At 43.8% G+C, this 16438-nt stretch overlaps 1 protein-coding gene across 5 annotated transcripts in view; it reads right to left on the bottom strand.

Moving 5' to 3' along the window:
• Positions 1–16438, bottom strand: part of si:dkey-122a22.2 — a 218872-nt gene that overhangs the window by 174343 nt on the left and 28091 nt on the right. For all 5 annotated transcript variants that reach the window (XM_043688408.1, XM_043688410.1, XM_043688411.1 and 2 more), the window contains exon 4: positions 9135–9211. In XM_043688408.1, coding sequence (XP_043544343.1) covers positions 9135–9211 — 77 coding nt within the window. The remainder of the gene's footprint in view (positions 1–9134; positions 9212–16438) is intronic.

Below are 16438 nucleotides of genomic sequence, written 5' to 3'. Positions count from 1 at the left end.
TTGACAGTGAAGACGAAAAGATCATTGCCAACGGCTCTGCAATTTCCTCTCTTGCTTCCCACATAATCCTAGGATATATCCCGTCAGGCCCGGGGGACTTGTCTATCCTCAAGTTATTCAAAATGCCCAACACATCTTCCTTCCTAACAAGTATCTCTTCTAGCTTACCAGTCCGTTTCACACTCTCCTCTTCAACAATATGGTCCCTCTCGTTTGTAAATACTGAAGAAAAGTACTCATTCAAGACCTCTCCTATCTCTTCCGACTCAATACACAGTCTCCCGCTACTGTCCTTGATTGGACCTACATTTCTATATTCCTCTGTAGACTAATTGTGGGACCACAAGTACTCGCCTTCCCATGTATTTTTGTGTCACCCACAAATTTGGTTAGAATGCATTCACTTGCCTCATTATATATAAGTCATTATATATACATTGTAAGTAATCATGGCCCCAGCACTCCAGTAGCTACAGATTGCCATCCTGAAAATACCCGCCTTATCCCAACTTTCTGTTCTCTCTCTTAGCCAATAGTATATGCATGCTAATATACCACCCTCAAAACTATGGACTCTTATCTTATTGAGTAGGCTGACATGTGGTACCTTATCAAATACAATATATTACATTACTGTGTCTTCTTTCAGAGGGTTAAGTGTTCTACTGGATGTAGAATCTTTAACATTTTTAAAGGCACAGATAGATAGAGTCTTGATTCCAAATGGCACAAAAGATTATGCAGAGAAGGGCAGGAATGAAGATTTGATTAGATTAGATTCTCTACAGTGTGGAAACAGGCCAAACAAGTCCACACCGACCCTCCGAAGAGCAATCTATCCAGACCCATTTCCCTCCAACTAATGCACCTCACACTGTGGGCAATTTAGAATGGCCAATTCACCTGACTTGCAAATCTTTGGACTGTGGGAGGAAACGGGAGAACCTGGAGGAAATCCATGTAGACACGGGAAGAATGTCTATGTGGAGTTTACACAGTCGCCCGAGGCTGGAACCAAACCCTGCCTTACATCCCAATCCCTGTTTCTACCTGTGTCGTTGGTACCTGTTGGGACCACGACTTGGGGCTGGTCACCCTCTCTCTTCAAGATCCCCAAAGACACCATCCGAGACATCATGGACCCTGGCACCAGAGGCAACACACCAACCGTGAGTCTCTTTCATTCACAACAAACCTTCTATTTGACCCTCTAACTATTGAGTCCCCAGTGACTAATACTCTCCTCCTTTTCCCCCCTTTCCTTCTGTGCAGTCCCTAGTGCTGTGAGGCAGCAGTGCTAACCACTGAGACACTGTGCTGCCCATGTTGTTCCTTTATTCAAGAATAAAGCTATATAAGTGAGTGTTTTCTAAACCCAACACCCTACCCTTGTACGGCCTCCCGCCCATCCACCTCCACTAACCTTAAACACCAGGGATTCATCTGGTAAGCTTCTCTTCTTTTTAACTTTCTGATAAGGGGACAAACAGGGATGGCTGCGCAGGGAGAAGAATGTTCCTCCTGCATGATGTTTGAGGTGAGGGACGCCATTAGTGCCCCATCCAAGTACATCTGCAGGAAGTGCACCCAACTCTTCCTCCTCCAAGACCACATTAGGTAATTGGAGCAGGAGCTGGATTAACTTCGGATCATTCGGGAGGCAGAGTCTGTAACAGATAAGAGTTACAGGAAAGTAGTTACTCCTAGGCACGAAGAAAGCTGGGTAACTGCTAGAAGGGGAAAAAAACAGTCACTGCAGGGATCCCCTGTGGTCGTTTCCCTGAGAAACAAGTATACCATTTTGGATACTGTTGGTGGGGGAGTGACTTACCGGGGCATGCATTGGGGTGTAGATCTCTGGCACACAGTCTGTCCCTGTTGCACAGAAGGAAAGGGGGGAAAAGGAGGAGAGTATTAGTCACTGGGGACTCAATAGTTAGAGGGTCAAATAGAAGGTTTGTTGTGAATGAAAGAGACTCACGGTTGGTGTGTTGCCTCTGGTGCCAGGGTCCATGATGTCTCGGATGGTGTCTTTGGGGATCTTGAAGAGAGAGGGTGACCAGCCCCAAGTCGTGGTCCCAACAGGTACCAACGACACAGGTAGAAACAGGGATTGGGATGTAAGGCAGGGTTTCAGGGAGCTAGTGTGGAAGCTGAGAGCTAGTGCAAACAGAATTGTTATCTCTGGTTTGTTACCCATGCCACATGACAATGAAGCGAGAAACTAGGAGACATATCAGTTCAACATGTGGTTGCAGGGATGGTGCAGGAGGGAGGATTTCAGGTATAATGAACAATTGGGACTCATTCTGGGGGAGGTGGAACATCTACAAACAGCACGGTCTTCACTTGAACCAGGGAGTACCAAAATTCTGGGTGGGAAATTTGCTAGTGCTATTCATGTGGGTTTAAACTAGCTCAGCAGGGGGGGATGTGAACCTGTGGTTTAGTTCCAATGCACAGGAGGATGTGAGCAGGGAGGACATGACAGGATTTCATGGTCACAGGAGTGTGCTGACAGACAGCAAGCTGGTTTGAAGTGTGTCTACTGCAATGCCAGGAGTATCCAGAATAAGGTAGATGAGCTTACATCATGGAGGGGTACATGGGACTTTGAGGTTGTGGTCATTTCGGAGACATGGATAGAGCAAGGTCAGGAATGGGTGTTGCAGGTCCCAGGATTTAGATCTTCCATTAAGATCAGGGAAGGTGATATAAGAGGGGGAGGTGTGGCTTTGTTAATCAAGGATAGCATAACGGCGGCTGAAAGAACTTTTTACGAGGACTCGTCTACTGAGGTGGTATGAGCTGAGGTCAGAAACAGAAGAGGAGAGGTCACACTGCTGGGAGTTTTATTATAGGCTTCCACAAAGTTCCAGGGATGTGGAGGAGAGGAATGGCAAAACAAGTCTGGGTAGGAGTGAAAGGAACACAGTGGTCATTGTGGGGGACTTACCCAACATGGACAGGAAATGCTAAAACTCTTGTACGCCGGATGGATCAGTTTCTGTCCAATGTGTGCAGGAGGGTTTCCTAACACTATGTCGAAGGGCCGACAAGAGAAGAGGCCACACTGGATCTGGTACTTGGTAATGAACCAGGCCAGATGTTTGATTTAGTGGTAGGTGAGCACTTTGGAGAGAGTGACCATAATTCGGTTATATTTAGAGGAGATTAGATTACTACAGTGTGGAAACAGGCCCTTTGGCCCAACAAGTCCACACCGACCCTCCGAAGAGAAACCCACCCATGAACCAGGCCAGATGTTTGATTTAGTGGTAGGTGAGCACTTTGGAGAGAGTGACCATAATTCGGTTATATTTAGAGGAGATTAGATTACTACAGTGTGGAAACAGGCCCTTTGGCCCAACAAGTCCACACCGACCCTCCGAAGAGAAACCCACCCACCTATATTTACCCCTGACTAATCCACCTAACACTACGGGCAATTTAGCATGGCCAATTCACCTAACCTGCACATCTTTGGACTGTGGGAGGAAACCGGAGCACCTGGAGGAAACCCACGCAGACAGAGGTAGAATGTGCAAACTCCACACAGACAGTTGCCCGAGGCGGGAATTAAATCCGGGTCCCTGGGGCTGTGAGGTAGCAGTGCCAATCACTGAGCCACAGTGCCGCCCCAAAGTTTAATTTAGTGATGGAAAGGGATAGGTACATGCCACTGGGCAAGAGTTATAGATTGGGGAAGGGCAATTATAATGGGATTTGGCAAGACTTCGGGAATTAAATCCGGGTCCCTGGGGCTGTGAGGCAGCAGTGCCAATCACTGAGCCATCGTGCCGCCCCAATGTTTAATTTAGTGATGGAAAGGGATAGGTACATGCCACTGGGCAAGAGTTATAGATTGGGGAAGGGCAATTATAATGGGATTTGGCAAGACTTATGAGGCATAGAAGGGGGCAGCAGGGGATGGGGACAATCGAAACGTGGAGCTGGTTTAAGGAACAGATATTGCGTGTCCTTGATAGGCATGTCCCTGTCAGGCAGGGAGGAAGTGATAAGGTAGGGAATTGTGGTTTACTAAAGAAACTGCATCTCTTGTTAAGTGGAAGAGGGAGACTTATATGACATTGAGACCAGATGGTTCAGAAGAGGCGATGGAGAGTTCAAATTAGCTAGGAAGGATTTAATGAGAGAGTTAAGAAGAACAAGGAGGGGACATTAGCAGTCTTTAGCATTTAGAATAAAGGAGAACCCTAAAGCTTTCTATAGGTATGTGAGAAATAAAAGGATGACTAGGGTAGGAATAGGGCCAGTCAAAGACAGAAGTGGGAAGCTGTGTGTGGACCCTGTGGAGATCTGAGAGGTGCAAAACGAATATTTCTCAACTGTTTTTACTCAGGAAAAGGAGAATATTGTAGAGGAGAAGACTGACATAAGGGCTATTAGACTATAAAGGATTGAGGTTAGTAAGGAGAAGATGTTATCAATTCTAGAAGGTGTGAAAGTAGATAAGTCCCCTGGGCCGGTTGCGACTTATCCAAAGATTCTCTGGAAAGCTAGGGAAGAGATGATGGAGCCTTTGGCCTTGATATTTGAGTCGTCACTGTCTACAGGTTTAGTGCCAGAGGACTGGTGGATTGCAAATGTTGTGCCCTTGTTCAAGAAGGGCAATAGGGATGATTCAGATAATTATAGGCCAGTGAACCGTATGACTGTGGTCACCCACATCATCTACTGCATCCGCTGCAGCCGGTGTGGCCTCCTCTATATTGGGGAAACAGGCCGCCTACTTGCGGAGCGATTCAGAGAGCACCTCTGGGCCACCCGGACGAACCAACCCAACCAACCTGTAGCACAGCATTTCAACTCCCCCTCCCACTCCACCGAGGATATGCAGGTCATTGGACTCATCCACCGCCAAACCACAACAACCCGACGGTCGGAGGAGGAGCGTCTTATCTTCCGACTGGGAACCCTCCAACCGCAGGGGATGAACTTGGACTTCACCAGTTTCTTCATCCCCCCTCCCCCCACCTTGTCTCAGCCGAATCCCTCCAGCCCGGCACCGCCTTCCTGCCCTGCAGTCTTCTTCTTGCCCTCTCCGCCTCCACCCTACTCCGACCTATCACCTTCACCTTTACCTCTTTCCACCTATCACATTTCCAACGCCCCTCCTCCAAGTTCCTCCTCCCTACCTTTTATCTTCTCCTGCTGAACACTCTCTGCTCATTCCTGAAGAAGGGCCTGTGCCCGAAACGTCGAATCTCCTGTTCCCTGGATGCTGCCTGACCTGCTGTGCTGGTCCAGCAATAAAGTTTCAACTCAGAAAAGTTTTGGAAAGGTTTATAAGAGATAGGATTTATTATCATCTAGCAAGCAACAATTTGATTGGAGATAGTCAACAAGGTTTCATCAACGACAGGCCATGTCTCACAAACTTCATTAAGATTTTTGAGAAGGTGACCAAGCATGTAGACGAGGGTAGGGCTGTTGACGTGATGTACATGGATTTCAGTAAAACCTTTGATAAGGTTCCACATGGTAGGCTGATGGAGAAAATGCGAAGGCATGGGATTGAGGGCAATTTAGCAGTTTGGGTTAGAAACTGACTTTCTGAAAGAAGGCAGCGAGTGGTGGTTGATGGAAAATATTCAGCCTGGAGTCCGGACACTAGTGGTGTGCCGCAAGGATCTGTTTTGGGACCACTGCTGTTTGCCATTTTTATAAATGACTTAGACACAGTCATAGGTGGATGGATTAGTAAGTTTGCAGATGACACTAGATTACTTTACTTACTTAGATTACTTTACTTTACTTAGATTACTTACTTACAGTGTGGAAACAGGCCCTTCGGCCCAACAAGTTCACACTGCCCCGCCGAAGCGCAACCCACCCATACCCCTACATTTACCCCTTACCTAACACTACGGGCAATTTAGCATGGCCAATTTACCTGACCTGCACATCTTTGGACTGTGGGAGGAAACCGGAGCATCCGGAGGAAACCCACGCAGACACGGGGAGAACATGCAAACTCCACACAGTCAGTCGCCTGAGGCGGGAATTGAACCCGGGTCTCTGGCGCTGTGAGGCAGCAGTGCTAACCACTGTGCCACCGTGCCGCCCACACTAAAGTCGGTGGAGTGGTGAATAGTGTGGAAGAATGTTCCAGGTTGCAGAGGGACTTGGATAAACTGCAGTATTGGGCTGAGAGGTGGAAAATGGAGTTCAACATAGATAAATGTGAGGTGATGCACTTTGGGAAGAATAACAGGAAGGCAGAATACTGAGACAATGGAAAGATTCTTTGTAGTGTGGATGTGCAAAGGGATCTTGGAGTCCATGTCCATAGATCCCTGAAAGTTGCCACCCAGCTTGGTAATGCTGTTAAGAAGAAATATCGTGTTAGGTTTTATTGGTAAAGAGATTGAGTTCTGGAGCCGTGATGTCATGCTGCAATTGTACAAATGCTAGTGTGGTCTCATTTGGAATATTGTGTACAGCTCTGGTCGCCCCACTAGAAGGAGGATGTGGAAGCATTGGAAAAGGTGCAAAGGAGATTTAAGAGGATGTTGCCTGGTCTGGAGGGAAGGTGTTATGAGGAAAGGGACTCTTCTGTTCTCATTGAAGAGTTAAAGACTAAGAGTGGATTTGATAGAGGTATACAACATGATTAGAGGGTTTCATAGGGTGGACAGTGAGAGTCTTTTTCCTAGGATGATGACGTTGGCTTGTATGAAGGGGTATAGCTGCAAATTGAGGGATAATAGATTTTAGACAGATGTCAGAGGCAGGTTCTTTACATAGAGTGTGGTAAGGGTGTGGAATGCCCTGCCTGCCAATGTAGTTAACTCAGCCATATTAGAGGCATTTAAACAGTCCTTGCATAAGCATATGGATGATGATGGGATAGTGTAGGGGATTGGCTTAGGTTAGTTCACAGGTTAGTGCAACATCGAGGGCCGAAGGGCCTCTTCTGCGCTGCATTGTTCTATGTTCTAAGGCAAGTAGGGAAAATCCAAGAAACGAGAGACCAGTGAACCTCACAGCTGTGGTTGGGAAGCTATTGGAGAGAATTCTGAGGGATAGGACTTACGTGCATTTGGAAAAACATGGCAATGGCTGAATTACAGTCAATCAGCATGGCATTGTGCACGGCAGGTCATGTCTTACTAACTTGATTGAATTTTTCAATTGGTGACAAAGGTGATCAATGATGGTACAGCTGCAAATATTGACCACATGGATTTTAGTGATGCTTTCGACAAAATCCCTCATGGTAGGCTCATCCAGAAGATTAAGCTTCATGGGATTCATGGTGACTTAGCCATATGGATTCAGAACTGCTGGCCCATGGAAAGCAGACAGCAATGTTGTAAGGTTGTTTTTCAAGCTGGAGGTCCATGTCCCGCAGGGATCTATGCTGGCACCTCTGCAGTTTGTGATATATAAGTGATTTGGATGAAAATGCACATGGGTGGGTTCATAAGTTTGCAGATGACACAAACATTGGCGGAGTTGTGGATAGTGTAGAAGGTTGTCAAGCAATACAGCGAGATCAGTTGCAGATATGGGCAGAGAAATGGCAGGAGGAGTTTAATCCGGGTAAGTATCGGGTGCTGCACTTTGGAAGATCAAATGTTAAGGAAAAGTGTACAGTTAATGGTAGGACCCTGAACAGCACTGATGCACAGAGGGATAATTGGCTTCAAGTCCATAGATCCCTGAAAGTTGCCTCACAAATATGTAGGGTGATGAAGAAAACATATGGCATGCTTGCCTTTATTAGTCAGGGAATTAAGTACAAGAGTCAGGATGTCATGTTGCAACTTTATAAGACTTTAGTTAAGCCACAATTAAGAGTACTGCGTTCAGTTCGGGTCTCCATGATACACTAAGGATGTGGAGACTTTGGAGAGGGTGCAGAAAAGATTTACCAGGATGCTGCCTGGATTAATGGGTGTGAACTACAAGGAGAGGCTTGAAGAATTCAATTTCATTCTCTGGAGCGGTGAAGGCTGGGGGGAGACTTGATAGAAGCTTATAAAATTATGAGAGGCATATATAGGGTCGACAGTCAGAATCTTTTTCCCCCAGAGTTGAAATGTCTAAAATTTATAGGACATACATTAAGGTGAGAGGGCGAAAGTTCAAAGGAAATGTGAGGGACAAGTTTATTTTTTTACACAGAGAGTGGCAGGAGTCTGGAATGCCCTGCCACGCTAAGTGTTGGAGACGGATATGATAGGGATGTTTAACAGACTTTTAGGGATGGGGGGTGGGGGGATATGGTTAAAGGGCAGGCAGCTGAGATTAGTTTAATTTGGCATCATGTTTGGCACAACATTGTGGGTCAAAGGCCCTTTCCTGTGCAGTACAGTTCTATGTTCCAAGTCATGAAGACCTTAAGGTCCCCAAGAGGAAGGTAAGGTGTTGTTTTTTTCAGCTTTCATCAAGCCTCAGTGAACACTTCAGCAGGCCTGAGGCAGAAGTGTTCACAGGGCAAGGGTTCAGACACACCTTTCAAGGGAAATAGAGAGTTACATGCACCTTACTTAATCTAATCTACTGTGTTCGCTGCTCACAACAGTTTCCTCTACATTGGGAAACAAAACACAGACTGGTGACTGCTTTAAACACCTACAATCACTCAAGTAAAAATGACCATGAATATCCTGTTGTCTGCCACTTCAACACACCATTATGTTCTTATGCCAAAATTTAAAACTTCTATGTATCCTCACCCATTTTTAATTGCTAAAACGTTTTTTAGCATTATAACCAGGCTCTGTTTTGCACCAATTCTGCCTCTTCGCATCCCTGATTAGAATTGCTTCATCAATGGTTCATGCACCTTCCCTGGAAATTTCTTAGAACTCTCCAGCTTTCTAAGTTTGAAAATGCTTAGATGTCACTTCTTTGAGCAAGTTTTTAGCCAAAGCTTTCAAATCTCCATGGTCACTTGTCAAAAACAAAAATTCTCTGAAACTTCATTGGAAAACATGCAAGTGGGCAGAGTCCTTGAACGCAAGTAGAAAAAATGATGTTAGTTATTTTTATTGTTCAGTGCTTAACCTGGACATAACACCTTCAATGTTGAATTATAACTCAAACCCACAGTCTAAGTAAGATCAAGAACTAAGTAGATGATTGCTATTTGCTTCACTTACTTGAGTTAATTGGGAAACATCCTTTTGAATCAAGAGCCAAACATCTGAAGACGTACCAGTGGGTGCATCAAATATCACTAGGTAGATGAAAAATACAGAAATCACATCAAACCATACTTCACCCAATATTAGACCATGCTTACTAAAAAGCTCAAATGAAAAAGCTCTAATAATGCGATGCACTTGAATGCATTAAAAATGCTCTTTTATCTTTCAAATAATACGCTGTGAGCTTTGAGTACTACTGTTTCTTTTTAAGATTACTGGTATGGTTTTTAAATAAGCAAAGTTGATCAAAGAGATGATAGAAGATGGGTAAATTACAAAATCGATCGAGGTAATGGATGACAATACTAGAAAAACACAACTCAACATTTTTGAGCAACCAGTGTGTAGCTATAATCAGTTTCAAACACTCTTTGCGATCTATGCCTAGTCATGGTGCATTTATGCCATAGCAACCATTGTCCAAGATCCATCAAGCCATGCCTTGATTAATTTGTCTGACTGAAGACAAAATCTTCTGATTACAGGCACAGAGCTCTTCTTCCAGTTAGTTTAATTTTCGTTGTTCAATTTGGGAGAGTCTATTCACTCCGTAAGCATTTACGTGAAATAATTGGCAAGACAAAGATGTGCAGGAAACCCATTAGACCTGTGATTTCAAATTCTAACTTCATTAATGTCAAAGTTCTCCACATAATTATACTCTCGAATGCTGTGAAACTAATTTTTCCACCACTTTCTTCAAGATTAGATCCTAATTTCAAACTTTATTTTGTTATTCTAGAAGTGTAAAGAATTTGAACACTCAATTCACTCCAATTCTTCCAAGCCTGCAAACGCCTTAAATTTGATACACCCAGGCAAAAGGCTTGAACAAAATGACAACTCAATAGCACCCTAAAAATAGAAATTATAGACAGTACAGAGGAGGCTATTCTGCTGACTGAATCAGTCCCAGTTCTTTCAAAAAGCAATCCAGTCAATACTATTTCCTCAATATTTCAATGTGACATCGTAGTTCTTTCTTCCCCTCAATTTGTGCAATTCTCTTTTTAAGATCTACTATTGAAGCTACCACCACTAACCTGTCAGGCAACATATTCCAAATGCAAATCACTCATTGGGAAGAAGTTATTTCTTCGACTGCTCCCTGTTCTCTTGCCAACCACCTTTTAAGTCTGTACCCTTGGATTATTTTCCATATCAGCTGTGAACAGCTTCTCTATTTACTTTCTCTTAAATGTTTGTTAGAGGGGAATGATTTCAAAGGGTCATAGGGGGCAACATTTTCACATAGAGGATGGGAAATATATGGAACAAACTGCCAGAGGAAGTGGGAGAGGTGAATATAATTACAACATTTAATAGACATTTGAACATACTTGATATGAAAAGGTGAGGGATGGGGCTAAATACAAGCAAATGGGATGGGTTCAGTTTGGGAAACATGGTCAGTATGGATGTGTTGGGTGAAGTGTTTGTTTCCATACTGTATGACTCCATGATTCTAAAAATAGCTGGAGCCATGCCTATTCAAGAGAAGAACATGGCATCGACACAGTGGGTAGAAAGTAGGTTTTTCCCTTTGTTGAAGGGTCAAAAACGAGGAGGTATAATTTTAAAGGTGAGACACAGAAGGTTTCAAGGAGATTTGAGGAAAGAACGTTCACCCACAGAGTGGTGGGAATCTGGAGCACTACCTGGTTGGGTAGATGAGGTGGGAAAATTCATAACCTTTAAAAAGTTCATGGATGAGCATTTGAAATGTCATAACACTCAGGGCAATGGATCAAGTGCTGGAATAGATTGTAGAGTGAATATAAACAGAGTAGCTTTTGCCAGTGCAGACTTGGGGCTTGTTTTGTATTGTAAAATTCTATAGCCCTATAAAATAATAGATTGTTGGAAGCTACTTCAGGAGTCCCTCAAGATACTGTCTAAGTCCATTCATCAATGAAAATGCCTCCATTAAAAGGTTACAAGTTGGGACGTTCATTGACATTTGTACAATTCCACAATTTCATGAGCTTCAACTTCTGAAGAAGCAAATCCTCTGAGGTTTAGGAGCAGAACAAAGCCATTTGGCCCACTGAGTCTACTTTGTCACTCAATAATATCATGGCTGATTTGATAATCATCATATCTTTTCCCCACAACCCTTGATTCCTTTGTGGATGAAACATCTGTCTCTCAGCCTTGAACATGCTTAATACCCCAGATTTGACTATCTCTTGAGAAAAAGAATTTGACTACCCTCATAGGAAAAAATTCTTCCTTATCTCTGTCTTAACTTAGCGACTCTGGTTCTACAGGTCCCATGTGGGGAACCAATCCTTCTGCACACTTGCTCTATCAAGATCCCAAAGAATTTTATATATTTCAATAAGGTTTTCTCTCATCTTTCTAAATTCCAGTGAGTACAGACCCAGGCTACTCAATCTCCCCTCATAAGAAAATTCCTATATACCTGAAACCAACCAAATGAACTTTGTCCAGACTATTTCCAGTTTCAGTATACATATTTCCTTAGAGGAGGGGAGCAAACTATTCACAGTATTCCAGATATGGTCTGACATGTGGCCTTGTACAGTTTTAGCAAGACCTCCCTACGTTCGTACTCCATTCCTTTTGAAATAATAGCCAACATTCTTTCTGCCTTCCCTCTTGCCTGCTGAACTTGGATGCTAGGCTTTTCTGATTCATTCATGAGGATTCCCAAATCACTGTACTGCAGCTTTTTCCATTTGAGTAACATGCAGCTCCTCTATTCTTCCTATTAAAATGCATAAATTCATATTTTCCTTTATTAGATCCTGTCAAACTTTTTGTCAGGAATTTGTGAAGTAATACACAAATGACACAATGCACAAAAGACCATAAGACATAGGAGTGTAAGTAAGGCCATTTGGCCCATCGAGTTGTCTCTGCATTTCCATTCTAAACTACCCCGTCTAATTCTAAGGTTGTGCCCATGAGCAGAGAAGTGCATGCACTTTTGGAAAGGTTTCAAAGGCAAAAAGAGTGAAGGACAGGATAGGAGGATGTGGTTGCGGTGGACATGGTGGTGGTTTTGGGGGAGGGGGTCAGCGATGACATGGCTTAGGGTTGGAGCAGCAGTGAAAACATGGGGTGAGGTTGGAAAGTTACATCAAGGACAAATGGGATGGTGAGTTTAGAAGTCCACTTCCCAGGTGCCAGCCCATATCTCCTACCCTTCCCCCAGCTCTTCCTGCATCTTCATGATCGTCAATCACAGGCCAGGTCCCCTCCACAAATTTCCCACTCCCAGCCCCTGAAACTGTTTAGATGTGCTTGTGTGAATTAAAGCAGCACATGGAGTGCATGTTCTTGTTAACTACCAGAACAACTTGACTCTTTTTCGAAAGCTAGAAGTTTCATTTAGATAAATGTGAGGTGCTGCAGTTTGGAAAGGCAAATCAGGGCAGGACTTCTCCTCTTAATGGTAAGGTCCTAGGTAGTCTTGCTGAACAAGAAGACCTTGAATACAGGTTCATAGTTCCTTGAAAGCGGAGTCCACGATAGTGAAGGCGGCATTTGGTATGCTTGTCATTATTGGTCAGCGCATTAAGTAAAGAAGTGGGGAGGTCATGTTTCAGATGTACAGGACATAGTATTCCAAAAGTGGCTAAACCAGAGTTCTGGTTTCTCTGCTGCAGAAAGGGCAGCACGGTGGCACAGTGGTTAGCACTGCTGCCTCACAGCGCCAGAGACCTGGGTTCAATTCCCGCCTCAGGCGACTGACTGTGTGGAGTTTGCATGTTCTCCCCGTGTCTGCGTGGGTTTCCTCCGGGTGCTCCGGTTTCCTCCCACAGTCCAAAGATGTGCAGGTTAGGTGAATTGGCCATGCTAAATTGCCCGTAGTGTTAGTTGAAGGGGTAAATGTAGGGGAATGGGTCTGGGTGGGTGCGCTGCGGCGGGTCGGTGTGGACTTGTTGGGCCGAAGAGCCTGTTTCCACACTGTAAGTAATCTAAAAAAAAATCTAAAAAAAAAAGGATGTTGTGAAACTTGAAAGGGTTCAGAAAAGATCTGCAATGATGTTGCCAGGGTTCGAGGGTATGAGCTACAGAAAGTGACTGAATAGGCTAGGGCTATTTCCCCTGGAGCATCTGAGGCTGAGGGGGTGGTATTATAAAGTTTTTAAAATCATGAGGGGCATGGATAGGGTTAACTGTGAATATCTTTTTCTTGGGGTGGGGAGGTCCAAAGCTAGACTGCATAGGTTTAGGGTGAGAGGAGAAACGTTTAAAAGGGACCTAAAGGGCAACTTTTTTCATGCTGTGGTGCACGTACAGAATGAGCTGTCATAGTAAGTGGTGGAGGCTGTAGGATTACAACATTTCAAAGAAATCTGGGTGGGAATATGAATAGGAAGGTCTTAGAGAGAAATGGGCCAAATGCTGGCAAATGGGATTAGATTTATTTGGGATATCTGGTTGGCATGGATGAAATGGACTGAAGGGTTTGTTTCCATACAGTACATCCCAAGTCTCAATCAGAGTAGATAGAAGAGAATCAGCAGACATGTTGTATTTAGACTTCCAATAGGCATTCAACAAGACACAACACAAAAGGTTAAATCAAAGAGGTAATATTGGCATGACAGAGAACTGGTTAATGGACAGGAAACAGCAAGTGGAAAGGAGGTTCATTTTTCAAATTGGCAACCTGGAACCAGTGGCGTTTAACTGGGATAAGCACTTACAAGAAGGATGCAAATCTACTCCAGACAACATAAAAATACATGAAAAGGCAAGTTCTGAGAGGAATACAGAGTGAGATTGCTAGATTAAGTAAATTGACAGAAAGTTGGCAAATGGAGTACAACATGGAATAATGTTCATTTTGGAAGAACACAAAATATAGTTTAAATAGATAAACACTGAGAAAGCTGCAACACAAAGCGACTTGGGAATACCCATACATAAAACACAAAGTTAGCAAACAGGTATAGCAGGTAATCTGGAAGGCTAAATCAATAATGGCCGTTATTTCAAGGGATTGGAGTATAAGAAGAAGAAAGTCTTCCTGCAGTTGCAAGTGTGCTGGTGAGGCCACATCAGGAATACTTGTGAGCACTTTTGGTCCCCTTATTCAAGGAAAAATAATATGTCATTGGAGGTACTTTAGGTAAAGGTTCATGAGGATGATCCCTGGAATGGGTGGATTATTTTATGCGCAAAGGCTAAACAGAATGGGAATGTATTCATTGGAAAAGAATGAGAGATGATCTCATTGAAACATGTAGGATTTGTAAGGGGCTTGAAAGGGGAAATGCTAAGAGGATGTTACCCCACATGGGACAGTCTAGGATCAGCGGGCATAGACTCAGAATAAAGATATGGAAATTGAAGACTGAGATGAGGAGGAATTTCTTAGAGCATTGGGTGTTTTTATATGCCTTGCCACAGAAATTTGTGCGGGCAAAGATTCTATTTAAAGCTAAGACTTAGGGGGACAATTTAAAAGACAGATAAAGCAAGAAAATATAGGAAAATGGACATGAGGAATACTGGATGAGCCAGAATCCTACTGAATGGTAGAGAAGGCTCAGACAGCCTACTCCTGGTTCTGTTTCTTAAACCTTCTGGCCTATGGTAAGCCAATTACCAGCCAGTCTACTCTTGATTATGAGTAAACTGATGGAAAGTGTCATCAACAGTTATCAAGCAGCAACTGTTCAAGCAATAGCCCGCTCAAGAACACCCAGTTTGTATTCTACCAGGGCCATCCAGTTCCTGGGTCTTGATTCAAACATGAACCAAATAGCTGATTTTCATGGTGACGTTAAGAATGACTACCCTTGAAATGAAGGCTACTTTCATCAGAGTTTGGTGTCAATGAGCAGTAGCAAAATTAGAATCAATAAGAAATGGGGAAAACTGTGTGCTTATTGGAGACATATCTGGCACAAAAGAAGATGGTGTGGTTGTTGGAGGTCAGAACAATGCCGAAGGAATTCCAGGATAGTGCCCTCTGCCCGACCATCTTCAGCTGCTTAATCATTCCCTTCATTATAATATTAAAAGTAGGGACATTCAATGGTATTTGCACAACATTCAGCACTGTTCATGACTTCTCAGACATTAAGCCAAAGAGTCATAGAATCCTAAAGCACGGAGACAGGCCTATCAGCCTGAATCGGTCCATGCCGACCAAAACGTCCAACCACAATAACCCAATTTCCCTGTACTTGGCCCATATCCTTCTAATCCTTTCCTATTCATGTATTTGTCCAGATGTCCCTTAAATGTTGTTAATGTACCTACCTCAATCACGTTTGCTGGCAGCTCATTGTATATGCGTACCTCCCTCTGTGTAAAATAGTTGCCCCTCAGGTTACCTTCTATTCTTTCCCCTCTAAATTTAAACAGATGCCCTAGATTCCTTGATTCCCCAAACCTGGGAAAAAGTGATCTCGCACACTTCAGTCAGATCCCACCTCTTAAGGAAAAACGTTCTTGCTTGTCTAACCTCTCCCTATAACTCATACCATTAATTCCAGGCAACATTCTTCCAATAGCAAGGTGACCAAAACTGACAACAGTACTCCATGTGCATCCTCACCAACATCCTGTATAATTGCAACATAACTTGCCAACTTCTATTCTCAATGCCCTGACTGATGAAAGCCAGCGTACCAAAAGCTCTATTCGCTGCTCTGTCTACCTGTGACTCCACATTCAGAGAGTCATGCACCTAAACTCCCTCGGTTCCAGTATGCTCCACCATTCACCATGAAACTATTACCTTGGTTTGATTTTCCAAAATGCAACACCTCACACTTATCTATACTAAACTCCATTTGCCATTTCTCGGCCCACTTCCCCAGCTGATCAAGGTCCTGCTGCAATTTCTGAAAATGTTCCTCACTGTCCATGATACCGTCTGTTTTAGTGTCATCTGCAAACTGACTAATCATGTCTTATACATTCTCACCTAAATCATTGATATAGATAACAAACAGCAATGGGCCCATCACCGATCCCTGAAGTACACCACTACTCATATGCCTCCAGTTGCGAACAATGATGCAAAAGTATCAGCCAGAGCTCCACAATTTCTTCTCTAGTCTCTTGCAGGGTTCTTGGATATATCTGGAAATGTGTTGCTGGAAAAGCGCAGCAGGTCAGGCAGCATCCAGGGAACAGGAGAATCGACGTTTCGGGCATAAGCCCTTCTTCAGGAATGAGGAAAGTTTGTCCAGCAGGCTAAGATAAAAGGTAGGGAGGAGGGACTTGGGGGAGGGGCGTCAGAAATGTGATAGGTGGAAAGAGGT

Source organism: Chiloscyllium plagiosum, chromosome 4 (genome assembly GCF_004010195.1).
Source record: "Chiloscyllium plagiosum isolate BGI_BamShark_2017 chromosome 4, ASM401019v2, whole genome shotgun sequence".
Lineage (NCBI taxonomy): Eukaryota > Metazoa > Chordata > Chondrichthyes > Orectolobiformes > Hemiscylliidae > Chiloscyllium > Chiloscyllium plagiosum.
The sequence above is the reverse complement of the archived record's forward strand: the minus strand, read 5'-3'. Positions and strand labels throughout refer to the sequence as shown.